The sequence below is a fragment of the Saccoglossus kowalevskii genome, chromosome 11, assembly GCF_978046115.1.
Source record: "Saccoglossus kowalevskii chromosome 11, keSacKowa6.1, whole genome shotgun sequence".
Lineage (NCBI taxonomy): Eukaryota > Metazoa > Hemichordata > Enteropneusta > Harrimaniidae > Saccoglossus > Saccoglossus kowalevskii.
In genome coordinates, this window is record NC_140651.1 from 26,651,029 (window position 1) to 26,667,515 (window position 16,487).

A 16,487-nucleotide genomic window follows, 5' to 3' on the forward strand; every position below is an offset into this window, starting at 1 on the left:
CAACAAGTAAAAGGTCTATTTCACATTAATGTTGATTTATTCATCAAGCCTCATGCAAGAACTCTTCTCTCCCGCCTCCCCTAATCATCAAATATCCTGGTATTTTGGCTCCCTAAAGGTCAAACAACCTGGTATTTTGGCTCCCTAAAGGTCAAACATCCTGGTATTTTGGCTCCCTAAAGGTCAAACATCCTGGTATTTTGGCTCCCTAAAGGTCAAACATCCTGGTATTTTGGCTCCCTAAAGGTCAAACAAACATCCTGGTATTTTGGCTCCCTAAAGGTCAAACATTCTGGCATTTCCAAGTTGTCATTCAAGTTCAATAATAGTTTAACATGGCAACAACTGAGGTATAATATTATCACTGTTATAAAACAATACCCCAACGAAACACCAGGATGTGTGACCTTTGTAGATCAAGCATAAATTTAATATTTCAGATGCACATAAATTATGCACAAGCAAAGATAAACTATAATTCCCAAAGATTATAATTATTGTAATGAGTTGAATGACACCTTGTTTGAAAATATATGTCACCATGAACAATCTTAAGAAATAATGGAATACCATCACCATAGAAACCAATGAAACAAATCCTACCATTTCCATTGAAATTCGAAAAAATTCTTGTCTGATAACCCCATAATTAGTTTTCATTTCATATTCTGTATCTCAATAACATTAAATTTGGTCCAAACTCTTTTACACGACAGCATTTTATCAGCTCTAGGCAACAATAATGACCATGTGAACATGTTTAGCTTGAGCTGGCTTTAGTCAATTGTGGTAACAATAAACCTGCAGGGTTGTACTATGACAGGACTGATGAGCCCTGACATGATCCCAGTCGTGTAAACAGGAACCCCAATGTCAAGGGCAAAAGCACTACCCATATACCATATGACAACATGGTAATAAACCCTTCTTTTAACTACTCTCAAATACCACAGAAAACCAGGCAATGAAACACCCCATCAATGGATGTAATAGGTTCACTTATACAAATATATCTCTTAGTATTAAATGTCTTTCCATCCAATAAAATAAAATGAAATAAAAATGTGGTACATGACCAATGCTCTGTTCCTATAGTACACTGGTGATAATGATATTTTTCTTTTTTTACACAACCCAAAATATCTACTAAAGTTGTAACTTAATGTAAATGTTTTACTGCGTCTCGTCTTCTAACATTTGGTTTATTTCATCCTCCCATTGTTCATTATCACCAGTGCCTTCTCCTTCAACAACTTCATATTCCTAGAGATGTGAATGAAGAACAGAGTTGAATTAATAACAAAACTCAAATGTCTGGGTTTACAAGTAACTGAGACTTGTTATTAGTTGTATTACAGAAATTATCACAAACACAATTAGGTTTGGTCTGATTGACATAATTTTAGTTTATTTATTGTAAATAATTAATATTTTTTGTCAATGCTCAACAAAGTCAACAGCAGAGTTAACAAGTCATTGTCAATGACACGTCCCCGTTCCGTTCATATTTGAGTGACATATACATTCAAAGCAGATCATGACCGAAATGCACCTGCATATGTACAACTCATTGTACTAAATCTGAACAAAATCCAACCATGCATGACTGAGATCCGGTTCCGGAATTGTGAAAATACGTGATTTTGATGCATTTCGGCCTTAAAATGGCCACCATTCAGCTATTGTTAAGCGGATCATGAAACAAATGCACATATCTATTTGTGACATGATGTACCATGTGTGTGTGAAGTTTTAACTTGATCAATCCAGACATGTCTTGGATACGCATCCAGAACTGAATTCTTTAACAAAATGGCCACCAGTCGGCTATTTCGAACTTGATCCGAAAAAAAAAAGACGTACATCAAGGTCCTATTATGTTTAATGTATGTACTAAATTTGAACAAAATCCGTCCATGCATAACTGAGATCCGGGTTCGGAATGGTGAAAATGTGCGATTTCAATGCATTTTCGGCCTTAAAGCGCTCCATTTGGCTATCGTTAATGAGATCATGAAACAAATGCACATACATATTTGTGACATGATGTACCATGTGTGTGTGAAGTTTGAACTTGATCAATCCAGACATGTCTCGGATACGGATTCAGAACTGAATTCTTTAAAACAAAATGGCCGCCAATTAGCCATTTTAGGGCCGAAAAAAAAAATGACGTGCATCAAGGTCCTATTATGTTCAATGTATGTACCAAATTTGAACGAAATCCGTCCATGCATAACTGAGATCCGGGTTCGGAATGGTGAAAATGTGCGATTTTGATGCATTTTCGGCCTTAAAATGGCCGCTATTCGGCTATCGTTAATCGGATCATGAAAAAAATACATGTGCATATGTCCCATATAATGTGTGATGTATGAGTGAAGTTTGAACTCAATCGGTCCATGCATGTTCGAGATACAGGTGATCACGGACGCACGCACGGACGGACGCACACAGGGCAAAACATAAGTCCCCGTTTTCGGACTACGCCCGAACGGGGACTAATAAAGTAATTAATTAAATATGTACAGTCATTCAATGACATAAGTTTATAAAACTTGAAAGGTCAGTGCCCTCAAACAGAAAAACAGAAAAATGCGGTCTCATCTCCTCTATTAAAAATTCTAATAGGTTAATAAATCCAAATGCTTCATAGATTATTCAAATCAGTTATTACATGTATATGATAGAAACATGGAAAACTATTAAGTTTTTCCCATTGAATGAATTTTTATTAATTATGATCATATGATCAAAACTAACCTGCAATTCTTGTTGTAATTCTTTTTCCCATTCCGGCACTTCATCTTCCGCATCTGTGGGAAAATATATTATACACTGTTATCACATACATTACCCTGGGTAAGCTAGAAACATGTCTAAACCAAACATTTATCTATGTCAGTCCATTCTCCACACTTTTTCCTATATTCCTAAAGTGAACACTATACAAGTGGTCTGACGATTGAGTAAAAGAGTAGGTAGTTTTCAAGATGAAGTCAAAAACAGCATTTTTTTACTAAAAATGACAAAAAATATTTGCCAAAAATAATTAATTAATTAAAGATATTGTCATGATATGAACAAATCTGAATGAGGTTTGCCCATAATACCTACATAACAGGCATCAAAACAGTTGAGCTTGTAATTGTCAAAAAGAATATGATAATGTAATTATTGACACTTTCTTGAACAACTCCACTCTGTCATCTACAATGACAACAGAGCAAAAAACAGAACACCTCCATGAACAATCTTGAGTTATACTAGGGACACATCAATTTCCTTGTAAAACGGTAAGAACCCCTAGGTAAGTGTAGAAAGATTCACAGTTGAGTTCACTAGTTCAATCATTGATCAAGACAATTTGGAAAAACAAAAAGTAGATAAAATAATTAAATTAGCAATGATGTTGACACACTTTGAGGCTGTGAATCACATTTCACCTTTAGTTATATGGTCTCTTTCAAGTTAGCCTCTAATGGCCAATTACCAACACTTCTACCAGTATTATAAGTAAACCAATGATATCTTGACAAACGACCAAATCAAGAATAAAGACAGTTAAATTGTATTCTTTTACACACAGTATTAAGAAAAGCAGGCGGCTATTAAGTCATTATGGAGTAAATGTCTAATTCACCTCCACCTACATTGTACCTTGTAATGAAAGCCTACATAGTGATTTGGTTAGATTATTTTGTTTGCTAACACAACAGTGAGACCTTTGTTTGCCCTGTTTTTTATGTTAAATTTTGGGCATACATATAACACATTATCTTGCAGTGAACATAAATTGGCTATAAAAAACATACATACATATAAACTAAATATAGATATGGTGAAAAAAATGTAACAATACAATATTTAGACTGAGCAAGCATAATAAAGAAAATAAGGTACATTGTCAACTTTTCGTAATTTTATTTGTCATGTTGACCAGTACTAGATGGATGGGCGGAACCATTATATTATTGCAGGGGTATATATTTGTTAACTCACCATTCTGACCATCTGTTTTCTCCATTCCGAGTTGTTTCATCCCCTTCTGTATATCATCATGGTCTAGATCAGAGTTGAATGCATCACTAACAAATTCATTTGTAGGGCTGTCTGGTGGTAACATGTCATCTTCCTCATCCTTCTTGTTTTGTTTTTTATCATCACCGGCGATGTTAACTGCTTGTGATTGGCTGGAATCTGAACAAACCAAAAAGCGTAAAGTTTCTACAATGTTCTTAGCCTTAAAGTAGAGTCTACATGTAACTCTGAACTGCCCTGTCATGCTGTGGTCCTGGTGATTTTGGTATGAAAACAGAGTGTTTTTTACGTATCTGTCAATCAAGACATGACATGTTTCCTCATGTCCTAAATACATTATTGAACATTTGCTGTATTTAAAATACATATAAAGTTTGTTTGCATGCAGCAGGTGTACAAATTATGTATATCTCGTCTTGTATGTCCACACAAAATGAACAACTTTGTTCTGTTTCTGTCCAGAAAAAGTAGGAATCATCTTTAATGCATCTGTTTCGACCAAGTGGGTTTATCATGTATTGGTTGCAAGGCTAGCTTGATCTTTGTTATTGTCTTACTGTTTTAATATTTTGCATTTTTATCTAGTTTGTGTATTAAAGAATAAAAAGTTGCATTGACAAGGGATTATTTATATTTCATATTCACCGCTTTTTTCACTTTTGTTTTAACTGCCTTTGTTCCAATCTAACATTGATTTATTTAGAAGCGTTGATTCTTATGATGTGTAGTGTTTCCCCCTTCAAAAATTGACAAATATTGATTGGTAGAGTGGATACAGACAATAATCCAACCTGAACCAAGGGCAAGTACAAGTGTAAACCATACATAATGCTAATTGTATTTACCTTTGTCAGTAGAGGATCTTCTAGAACTTGATCTACTTGTACTTTCACCTGTAATGATGACATGAAGAAGTTTGAATTATTTTGACAAAGTATGCATTTGGACACTTGGCTTATTTTGGTAACTTTCAAATACTCTATGTACACTGTGAATAAAATAAATGATTTTTTGCCAAAAATCTGGTTGCAGAAGCCCTGATTCCTATAGCTATGGATGTGGACATTCTACATTCTTCACTTTACCACTGTGTGAATGCAATCCTGGGATGAAATGCAATTTTAATGATATCACAAGATGTAATATGTTCATTAAACTTGTGTTTATAGACTGTGCTGATGATGTGGTCATGTTGTACCGGTCCCTCAAAAATGTATGTGGTAGATTTTTGTTTGAGATTGGGAATCAGCTTTGCTGATAACTAAGCAGTATTGATAGGTACTGTAAAATACTTTATTTTCGCTTGGAATTAATTTTCGCTATTTTCACTGAAGGAATGATTCTGTGAAAATAAAATCCAGCGAATATACCTTTTTTCCTGTATTTCACATTCAACAAAAATCAGTGGAAATAAATTCCATACAAAGCACCAAAAATGTCTTTTCAGCGAAAATTAATTCCAGCTAAAATAAAGTATTTTAGAATAATTCGTAGTACTGGTGTCTCAAACTCACAGGCATCCAATGTAAAACCTGTGGAGATGGTAAACTTACCTGATTCAGCAGCGATTGAAGTCAACTGCGATGACTGTTTTATAAGAGATACCCTGTAGAAATAGTTTTTCCAGAAATTGTGTTCTTTAATCCTTTAAGAAAATGAAACCGCTGCTTGAGACATGGGATGCAAACACGTATACAAGTAAATTTCTTTCACACAAGATAAAAGTACTGTTGATGACATGCAGTTGACACAGGAAGTCTCTGGACATTGCTGTTGATGCGTAAGTGAGAATGCCTAAGTTTGGGCGTATCCAGTGGCTAAATCCAAAGGCTCATCATAATCTTTTGCTAATGTGTTGGTATCCTGTGCAATTAAAACAACACAACTTTCCTCAGCTCCTATCATCAACAACAAGCCACAAGGAATAGCTTTTCAAGAGCCGACATTGACACACTTGCACAAATTACATGGGAGTACATAGTTTTGCATATAATTTGGGGAATATTTTAATGTTTCATCCTGAATAAATTACATTTATCTACACAGCCCAGCTGTTATATTTGTATGACAATTGTAGTAAAGCTGGCCACAGAGTGAAAATAAAACCCCAATCATGTGACTGATATTTAGGGGCCCAAGCCCGAAGGGCGAGGCCCCTATTCTTATTGTTCGGTTTTTTCTTCTTTCTTCTTTCTTTCTTTCTTCCGTAACTTTTTTCGTCAAGCCGTTTGAGAAAACCGCTGAACGGAATGGTCTGATAATGTGCTATACTGATAGTCCCTAATGTGAATTGGTGCAACATGCTTTCAGAATTTTGATTGGTCAATTAGTTGGCAGCCATATTGGATTGAAATAAAACCGGAAGTGGCTGTTTGACCACTTTTTGAGGGTCTAGGCGTCTAGATTTTTTTATGGTATATAGTACAACTCATGTGTAATAAATATCAGCAATAAAAACTTTAGCGGTCATGTGACTTTTCCCGCCATTTTGTTTTTCCTAAAAACGGCAAAAAACACTTAAAAATCTCCTTCTTCAGAACCACCAAGTAGAATGCTCTCATATGTAGTATTTAGCTTCTATATATGAATCCCATTTATGTTTGAACATTTTTTTTACGATTGGTCACGTGGTTTGGCCACCATTTTGGATTTCTTCTAAACAGGAAGTAGTTTTTTTACTCTGGCAACACTTGAGGGATTATTTTCAATTTTGCTTCATGGCATCTGTGTATCAAACCCTTTCAGAAATCTAAAAAAAAATTCAGATCAGTCACATGGTTTGGCCGCCATTTTGGATATTAAGCAAAATTGACAAAAAGTTTGGGTATTTGTTTCTCAGAGACGATTCAACCAATCTACTAGATGTTTTTATATTTACCATGCCTGCCCTTAGCTCCATATGAGAAAAATAATATTATTTTGATCAGTCACATGGTTTGGCCGCCATCTTGGATTTTGTGAAAATAGATATTATGCAACTACATGTTTTGTATTAGTCTGATTTCTTTCAAATTTTGTCTGTGCATTTATGTCATTAGATGCATCATTTTGCCACAATAGCACACTGCTTGGCCACGTGGCTGGGCACCCATGGGGTGGGGGTTTCTAACCTCATCAATATGCATAACTGTTATAATTTAAGCACTGTTGTAGTTAGGATGATGAATCCTGTGTTATTATGACAACAGTGAACAAGATATTTGATTAAAATAACAGATGACCATATATGGTCATGTGAACTCATTAATATGCATAACCATTATATCTTAAACACTGTTGCAGTTAGGAAGATGAATCCTGTGTTATTATGACAACAGTGAACAAGAGATTTGATTAAAATAACAAATGACCATATATGGTCATGTGACCTCATTAATATGCATAGTAGTCATATCTAAAACACTGTCGCGGAGTTGGACATGTAACTAGTGTCATTATGAAGACATTGAATGAAAGATGTAACTGACTTTAGAAATGGCTATATATGATTATGTAATCTCATTATTGTGCATAAGAACATGGCTCATTATATATCCTGAAAACCATATTTCGATAACCAAAGCAGGTAAATACATGGTACCAACTTTATTTCGACCTCATGTTACTGATAATAAGAGCTACCTGATTGTCTAACATGTGACCTCATTAATTATGAAACAGAATCTTATCAGCTTGGGCCCCGGTGACGCCGCTTGCGGCTTTAATTTCATTTGAAACACTGCAGTAACATTTGATATTTTCATTCCTATAGTAACAGAAATCAGTGGATAACATGCTCGCATGCAGTGTGCTCATAAAAATAATATACAGTATCCGTCAAACTGCATAACAATATAATGTGTTAATGATTTATATTGTATTTATTGTTATGCTAAATTAGTTCTATTGTTTATACAAAATTAAACAGTTGGGAATCCCTACTCTATAATGCCCTGGGAAGGACCCTGGCATGTATGATAATTACCAGTACATAACCCTTCAATCCCTTCAAGTACCCATTCTCTACTTACTGTTTTGGTACAAGTTCAAATCTCATCCTCTCCAGGTTCGGATCCTCAGCTAAGGTAGCCATGGCAACTGGATACGAGCTGTCAAAGTCAAAATTGTATTGGACACCGGCAGGTGGATTTCGTAGAAAATTCCTTTTGTCCTGAAGTTGGTGGAATGGAAAGAGGTGGTAATATATAAATGTGGTGCTATTGAGCACATTACATTTGTACTCATAATAGATAATTTGTATGCTTGGTGATTCTCTTAACAGATATGCCTTGTTATGTACATAAAAGTACTACAGACACTACAAAATGTTATCCCATTGCATGTGTGTATGTATATAATTTATTCATTTTTACAAATTTAATAAACATTTAGTAATCAAAAGTAACTTAAATGCCTACAATGAAAAATCAACATGTTTGGTGAAAAAAAAAATGGCATATTAAATTATTAACCAAAAACAAATTAATGTATTTCTGATCAACCCATATTTGCTTATATAAAATTTGTGTTGTTGTATTCATGATAACAATAGAATCGTGGACACTGCGATTACTCCAGTGAGGTAATCCACAATGAGTTTTTGCACCCCTGCTTGTTAAATTCAATAGTTTATTTGTTTAGTAACCCCCAGCTGTTAAGAGCTAAAGTACACTGCATTGTAGATTACAAAGAGCAGACACCACTGACATGAATATATAATAATATATCTGTCTATAGTGGATCTAGTAGAAATTTATGTGATAATTCACATGTAATAATGCCATTATCTGGTAGCATATAATTCACCTGTGATAATGCCATTATCTGGTATATGTAGCACATAATTTACCTGTGATAATGCCATTATCTGGTAAATGTAGCATATAATTTACCTGTGATAATGGCATTATCTGGTACATGTAGCATATAATTCACCTGTGATCATGCCATTATTTGGTACATGTAGCATATAATTTACCTGTGATAATGCCATTATTTGGTACATGTAGCATATAATTCACCTGTGATAATGCCATTATTTGGTACATGTAGCATATAATTTACCTGTGATAATGCCATTATTTGGTACATGTAGCATATAATTCACCTGTGATAATGCCATTATCTGGTATATGTAGCATATAATTTACCTGTGATAATGCCATTATCTGGTACATGTAGCATATAATTCACCTGTGATAATGCCATTATTTGGTAGCATATAATTCACCTGTGATAATGCCATTATTTGTTACATGTTGCATATAATTTACTTGTGATAATGCCATTATCTGGTATATGTAGCATATAATTTACCTGTGATAATGCCATTATCTGGTACATGTAGCATATAATTCACCTGTGATCATGCCATTATTTGGTACATGTAGCATATAATTCACCTGTGATAATGCCATTATTTGGTACATGTAGCATATAATTTACCTGTGATAATGCCATTATCTGGTACATGTAGCATATAATTCACCTGTGATAATGCCGTTATTTGGTAGCATATAATTCACCTGTGATCATGCCATTATTTGGTACATGTAGCATATAATTTACTTGTGATAATGCCATTATTTGGTATATGTAGCATATAATTCACCTGTGATAATGCCATTATTTGGTACATGTAGCATATAGTTTACCTGTGATAATGCCATTATTTGGTACATGTAGCATATAATTCACCTGTGATAATGCCATTATCTGGTATATGTAGCATATAATTTACCTGTGATAATGCCATTATCTGGTACATGTAGCATATAATTCACCTGTGATAATGCCATTATTTGGTAGCATATAATTCATCTGTGATAATGCCATTATTTGGTACATGTAGCATATAATTCACCTGTGATAATGCCATTATTTGGTAGCATATAATTCACCTGTGATAATGCCACTATCTGGTACAATATAATTCACCTGTGATAATGCCATTATTTGGTACATGTAGCATATAATTTACCTGTGATAATGCCATTATTTGGTACATGTAGCATATAATTCACCTGTGATAATGCCATTATCTGGTATATGTAGCATATAATTTACCTGTGATAATGCCATTATCTGGTACATGTAGCATATAATTCACCTGTGATAATGCCATTATTTGGTAGCATATAATTCATCTGTGATAATGCCATTATTTGGTACATGTAGCATATAATTCACCTGTGATAATGCCATTATTTGGTAGCATATAATTCACCTGTGATAATGCCATTATTTGGTACATGTAGCATATAATTCACCTGCGATAATGCCATTATCTGGTATATGTAGCATATAATTTACCTGTGATAATGCCATTACCTGGTACATGTAGCATATAATTCACCTGTGATAATGCCATTATTTGGTACATGTAGCATATAATTTACCTGTGATAATGCCATTATTTGGTACAAGCAGCATATAATTCACATGTGATAATGCCATTATCTGGTATATGTAGCATATAATTTACCTGTGATAATGCCATTATTTGATACATGTAGCATATAATTCACCTGTGATAATGCCATTATCTGGTATATGTAGCATATAATTTACCTGTGATAATGCCATTATCTGGTACATGTAGCATATAATTCACCTGTGATAATGCCATTATTTGGTAGCATATAATTCACCTGTGATAATGCCATTATTTGTTACATGTCGCATATAATTTACTTGTGATAATGCCATTATCTGGTATATGTAGCATATAATTTACCTGTGATAATGCCATTATCTGGTACATGTAGCATATAATTCACCTGTGATCATGCCATTATTTGGTACATGTAGCATATAATTCACCTGTGATAATGCCATTATTTGGTACATGTAGCATATAATTTACCTGTGATAATGCCATTATCTGGTACATGTAGCATATAATTCACCTGTGATAATGCCATTATTTGGTAGCATATAATTCACCTGTGATCATGCCATTATTTGGTACATGTAGCATATAATTTACTTGTGATAATGCCATTATTTGGTACATGTAGCATATAATTCACCTGTGATAATGCCATTATTTGGTACATGTAGCATATAATTTACCTGTGATAAAGCCATTATTTGGTACATGTAGCATATAATTCACCTGTGATAATGCCATTATCTGGTATATGTAGCATATAATTTACCTGTGATAATGCCATTATCTGGTACATGTAGCATATAATTCACCTGTGATAATGCCATTATTTGGTAGCATATAATTCATCTGTGATAATGCCATTATTTGGTACATGTAGCATATAATTCACCTGTGATAATGCCATTATTTGGTAGCATATAATTCACCTGTGATAATGCCACTATCTGGTACAATATAATTCACCTGTGATAATGCCATTATTTGGTACATGTAGCATATAATTCACCTGTGATAATGCCATTATCTGGTATATGTAGCATATAATTTACCTGTGATAATGCCATTATCTGGTACATGTAGCATATAATTCACCTGTGATAATGCCATTATTTGGTAGCATATAATTCATCTGTGATAATGCCATTATTTGGTACATGTAGCATATAATTCACCTGTGATAATGCCACTATCTGGTACAATATAATTCACCTGTGATAATGCCATTATTTGGTACATGTAGCATATAATTCACCTGTGATAATGCCATTATCTGGTATATGTAGCATATAATTTACCTGTGATAATGCCATTACCTGGTACATGTAGCATATAATTCACCTGTGATAATGCCATTATTTGGTACATGTAGCATATAATTTACCTGTGATAATGCCATTATTTGGTACATGCAGCATATAATTCACCTGTGATAATGCCATTATCTGGTATATGTAGCATATAATTTACCTGTGATAATGCCATTATCTGGTACATGGAGCATATAATTCACCTGTGATAATGCCATTATTTGGTAGCATATAATTCACCTGTGATAATGCCATTATTTATTACATGTAGCATATAATTTACTTGTGATAATGCCATTATTTGGTATATGTAGCATATAATTTACCTGTGATAATGCCATTATCTGGTACATGTAGCATATAATTCACCTGTGATCATGCCATTATTTGGTACATGTAGCATATAATTCACCTGTGATAATGCCATTATTTGGTACATGTAGCATATAATTTACCTGTGATAATGCCATTATCTGGTACATGTAGCATATAATTCACCTGTGATAATGCCATTATTTGGTAGCATATAATTCACCTGTGATAATGCCATTATTTGGTAGCATATAATTCACCTGTGATAATGCCATTATTTGGTAGAATATATAATTCACCTGCGATAATGCCATTATTTGGTACAATATAACTCACCTGTGATAATGCCATTATCTGCTAGCATATAATTCACCTGTGATAATGCCACTATCTGGTAGCATATAATTCACCTGTGATAATTACACTATCTGGTACAATATAATTCACCTGTGATAATGCCATTATCTTCTTGCATATAATTTACCTGCAATAATGCTATTATATGGTACATGTAGCATATAATTCACCTGTGACAATGCCATTATCTGGTAGCATATAATTCATCTGTGATAATGCCATTATCTGTAGCATATAATTCACCTGTGATAAAGCCATTATCTGACAGCATATTTACCTGTGACAGCGCCATTATCTGGCACCTTATTTACCTGTGACAATGCCATTATCTGGTAGCATATAATTCATCTGTGATAATGCCATTATCTGTAGCATATAATTCACCTGTGATAAAGCCATTATCTGACAGCATATAATTCACCTGTAATAATGCCATTATCTGACAGCATATTTACCTGTGACAGCGCCATTATCTGGCACCTTATTTACCTGTGACAATGCCATTATCTGGCAGCTTATTTACCTGTGACAGCGCCATTATTTGGCAGTATATATACCTGTGAAAATGCCATTATCATGTAGCATATTTACCTGTGACAGGGCCATTATCTGCTTCTTCATCTGCTCTTCTTCGTTATATCCAACCCATGGTGGTACAGCAGCATCAGAGCGCTTCTGAGCATTTTCTTTAACAAACTTATTTTGTTCTTTGTGGAAATCACCCAGAATGGTCTATGAATGGCAACATAAGAATCACAGTACAATACATATACATGTGTACATCTGTACAAAATTACTGTAATATAATACTACACATTTGAATCGATTCATTCACTGAGCATCTTATAGGGAACTGATGAGAGCAAGTCAATCCACTAGCAGAGTAATTAACATATAGAATGTGCATGATATGAATATTTGTTAACTAGTGATCAAGAACTGGACTACACTTGAGGCAGTACTTGCATTTGTATACAAATTTAGTAAATAAATATATTCCAATTGATACCAGTGTTATTTTAAATCTGATTCATGTTGAACAGGTTGTTGATTGTTGGGCATCAATGAATGAAAACATGACCTTATGGGGGTCATGTAGCATAGTGGAACCAAAATACAACACGAGAAGACTGGTACATTTTTGTAAGTTTTGTTCAAAATTCAACCTTCAATGCAATTTACACTTTCATTCCAATACTGCTGTATGTTAATTTCAATATTTTCTGGGGAGAAATGTTTGCCAGACATATATTGTCTGGCTGCAGGTGATACTAATTTGAATTAAATGGCTCATTGACAGTAAATAAAGATAGGTAATCAAAAGAAACATTTAGATTGTTATTGCTGTTGACAAATCAACTTTTTTCAAAATTTAACATAAATAGTGAAATTGTGAAAGTTCTACAGTTGGCAGTTAGCGATAGAAATTATACTGAATAAATAAATAGAAATTGAACACGTACAGTATTTTGGACAAACTTTAAAAAGGGAACACAACTACAAAATTATACCAGATTTGGAATATGCAAGTCTCTGAAAGAGACATCCTTCATGTGCAACACAATCACAGAACTGAGCAACAAAACAGGCTGCAGGTTGACTATGACCAGCAAAGTGATGTTTTAACCATTATTATTATAGACACTTTGTTTTTTCTTGAGGAGCATACCTCTGTTTTGACCACGATATATCTGAATGGGAGTGGTTTTAACAGTATTTTTGCTTTCAAATTAAAGATCTTCTGTATCATCAGAAAGTGTTAACATACAAACAATGAGGTGCTATATTTCACGAAATTGACTTGTTTATAAACCGCTAGCACACTAGGCAACTACAGGTAGGTACATTGTTTACAAATTCTAATTCACCACTGCCAGGATGCGTGCCGGTCACTGCATAATTATAATAACAATAGGACAATTGTCCTGGTCGGAAGCATTTCCGTGCAGGACTCTAATTTTGTGTTCCAGTCGAGGACGACCACCGACCAGTTGTAGTGGCGAGATACAAGATTCTATCAGGGCAATAATGAAGTGAAAGTTAATTTTTGCCGGTTTCATATTTTGTACAGTTGGAAACTCACACACACTGGCAGACGATGCATCATACTATAACAATTGGTGGTTTTACCAATTGAAATCAAAAGCATGCAAACTGCAAACTGTGCAAAGAGAAATATTTTTTCCATCTGAAAATCAGTTTTTACTGAGTAACACCAACAAATGTTCAACAAACCAAGGCTACGTTGTTACGTAACTGCAGTTTAGTTAAGTAATTCAATCATATGCAAAACTAAAATTAGAGACAATCAAATAACAAGACATAATGCAGATGACGAGAATGTCGAGAAAACAATGTACAGAAGTAACTGCGCAATAGCTTCCATAATACTTTGTTTACATCTACCTATGTCAGCTGTTTCTATATCTAACCTTCAATTGCTATTATTATAATATTAATATTTTTCACAGCTGTGTACAACCAGGCACATGACATGAATATTAACAAGATTATTCAAATGAGCAAGCTGTATCCTCATGTGATCACAGAATGATATACATGTATATATATGCAGACAGGTCGAATCTGCAAATCAGGACAAACTACGCAGTTGTAAATTAATTTTCAAAATATTATGCGCACAGGTGGTATGAATCAGAGAGACTACGCAGTTGTAAATAAAGACTTTTTTTCCAAACAGACAGTAGCGACCGCATATTTTAGAATTTTTCATCTATAGTATAGGTCAGTTTTAAGTAAAAACAAAGAAATTGTACACAAATATTCAGAGCAGGTTATATCATCAGGTAATCAACTGCAAATATACATGTATTCTGTATTGGAGCAGTTTGAGTTTTACGAGTACGGCAGAATATGGGAAAACTTTGTAGCTAAGAAAATGTGAAAGAGTAAGAGTAAGCTGAGTAGTCAAAGTGTGTTTTGTGAAATTCAGTTCTTGCGAAATATCTTCAAAATTGTCAAACTGCAAAAGTTTCGAACATGTTGTTGATTCAAATTATTTGTATCTAAATTCTGTACAATGAAGCTCAAATACACATGCATTCACGGCAATCATGTGTTTATGTATTTACTGTTTTTTAAAAGCAATTGAACCGTGAAACATAAAAGAAATTGTTATATTACCTTCTCCTCCACTGTATCCTTTAAAAATCCAGCTGTTTTTGTTGCAGTGTCGGTGACGATCTTAGATCCCTCTTTTGCATACGTGAACAGGTATGCTAACAATAAAAAGAAAATAATAAATATTAGGTTTTCCAGCCAAACTGCAATGTATTATGTGTCATTACTTAGTGCTAGTTTCTCAAAAAAACTTTGAACTTAGATTTTTAGTAATTAAACTTAAACTTTAATTTAATTATTCAAATAATGAAGAAAACATAGATGGGGAAGAGTTTTTTCTACATCATAACCAACACGCTTCAAACAGGGTGAAGTAAAATAACACAAAACACAGCATTAGTTATAGCGTTAGTCATCGACAAAATTGAAACCATGTTGCAAACTATATCAACGTCGTATCGGCCACGTCTGGTTGCGAATGATTTTAATGTGCAATACTTACATCCCCATTCCTTTGCACTGTTCAATGCCACCTCTATATTTGCATCTATGTTTTCAATTGTTTTCCCGAAAGCATCTTTCTCATTTTCAGCATTTCCCGTGCGCTCTTCTGTCGCCGATTCTGATTTCTCTCCTTCGGCGACCTCTTCTCGCTTATCAGAATTCTCTGGTTTATCGGCCTCGCCCTCCTTCGTCGTTTCTGTGCCTGTTGGCTTCGCGGATCCATAACCAAACCAGCTTCCCATTTGAAACATATTGGCTAATTTCAAAATGCTTAAGCGTTTGGGAAAATAAATGCTGAGCAATGGAGTAAAAAAGTTATTTTTTTAGGAGCGATTGCGTATACGATTACTCAGTGGCAAACGTTCGCCATCTTTGTTGTGTACTCCTCAGGTTTTTGAAAATAAAGACTAATACGAAATCAAATTTTGTTTTCGAATTAAATGCTAAATTATGCTCTTTTCTAATTCATCAAAATATTTAATAATATATTTTAGGCAATATTTTTTACACAC

The 16,487-nt window shown here is 34.1% G+C and overlaps 1 protein-coding gene across 1 annotated transcript; it reads right to left on the reverse strand.

The window, feature by feature from the left end:
• Nucleotides 1-1,114: 1,114 nt before the first annotated feature.
• On the reverse strand, nt 1,115-16,342 carry LOC102809011 (synapse-associated protein 1-like). Its single transcript, XM_085505080.1, has 9 exons — nt 15,974-16,342; nt 15,535-15,629; nt 12,982-13,122; nt 8,052-8,191; nt 5,595-5,686; nt 4,887-4,934; nt 4,003-4,200; nt 2,764-2,816; nt 1,115-1,263 (listed from the first exon to the last, which is right to left on the reverse strand). Exons 1-9 carry the CDS (start codon nt 16,224-16,226, stop codon nt 1,174-1,176), a joined length of 1,110 nt encoding a protein of 369 aa, XP_085361206.1. The 5' UTR covers nt 16,227-16,342; the 3' UTR covers nt 1,115-1,173.
• Nucleotides 16,343-16,487: the final 145 nt, after the last annotated feature.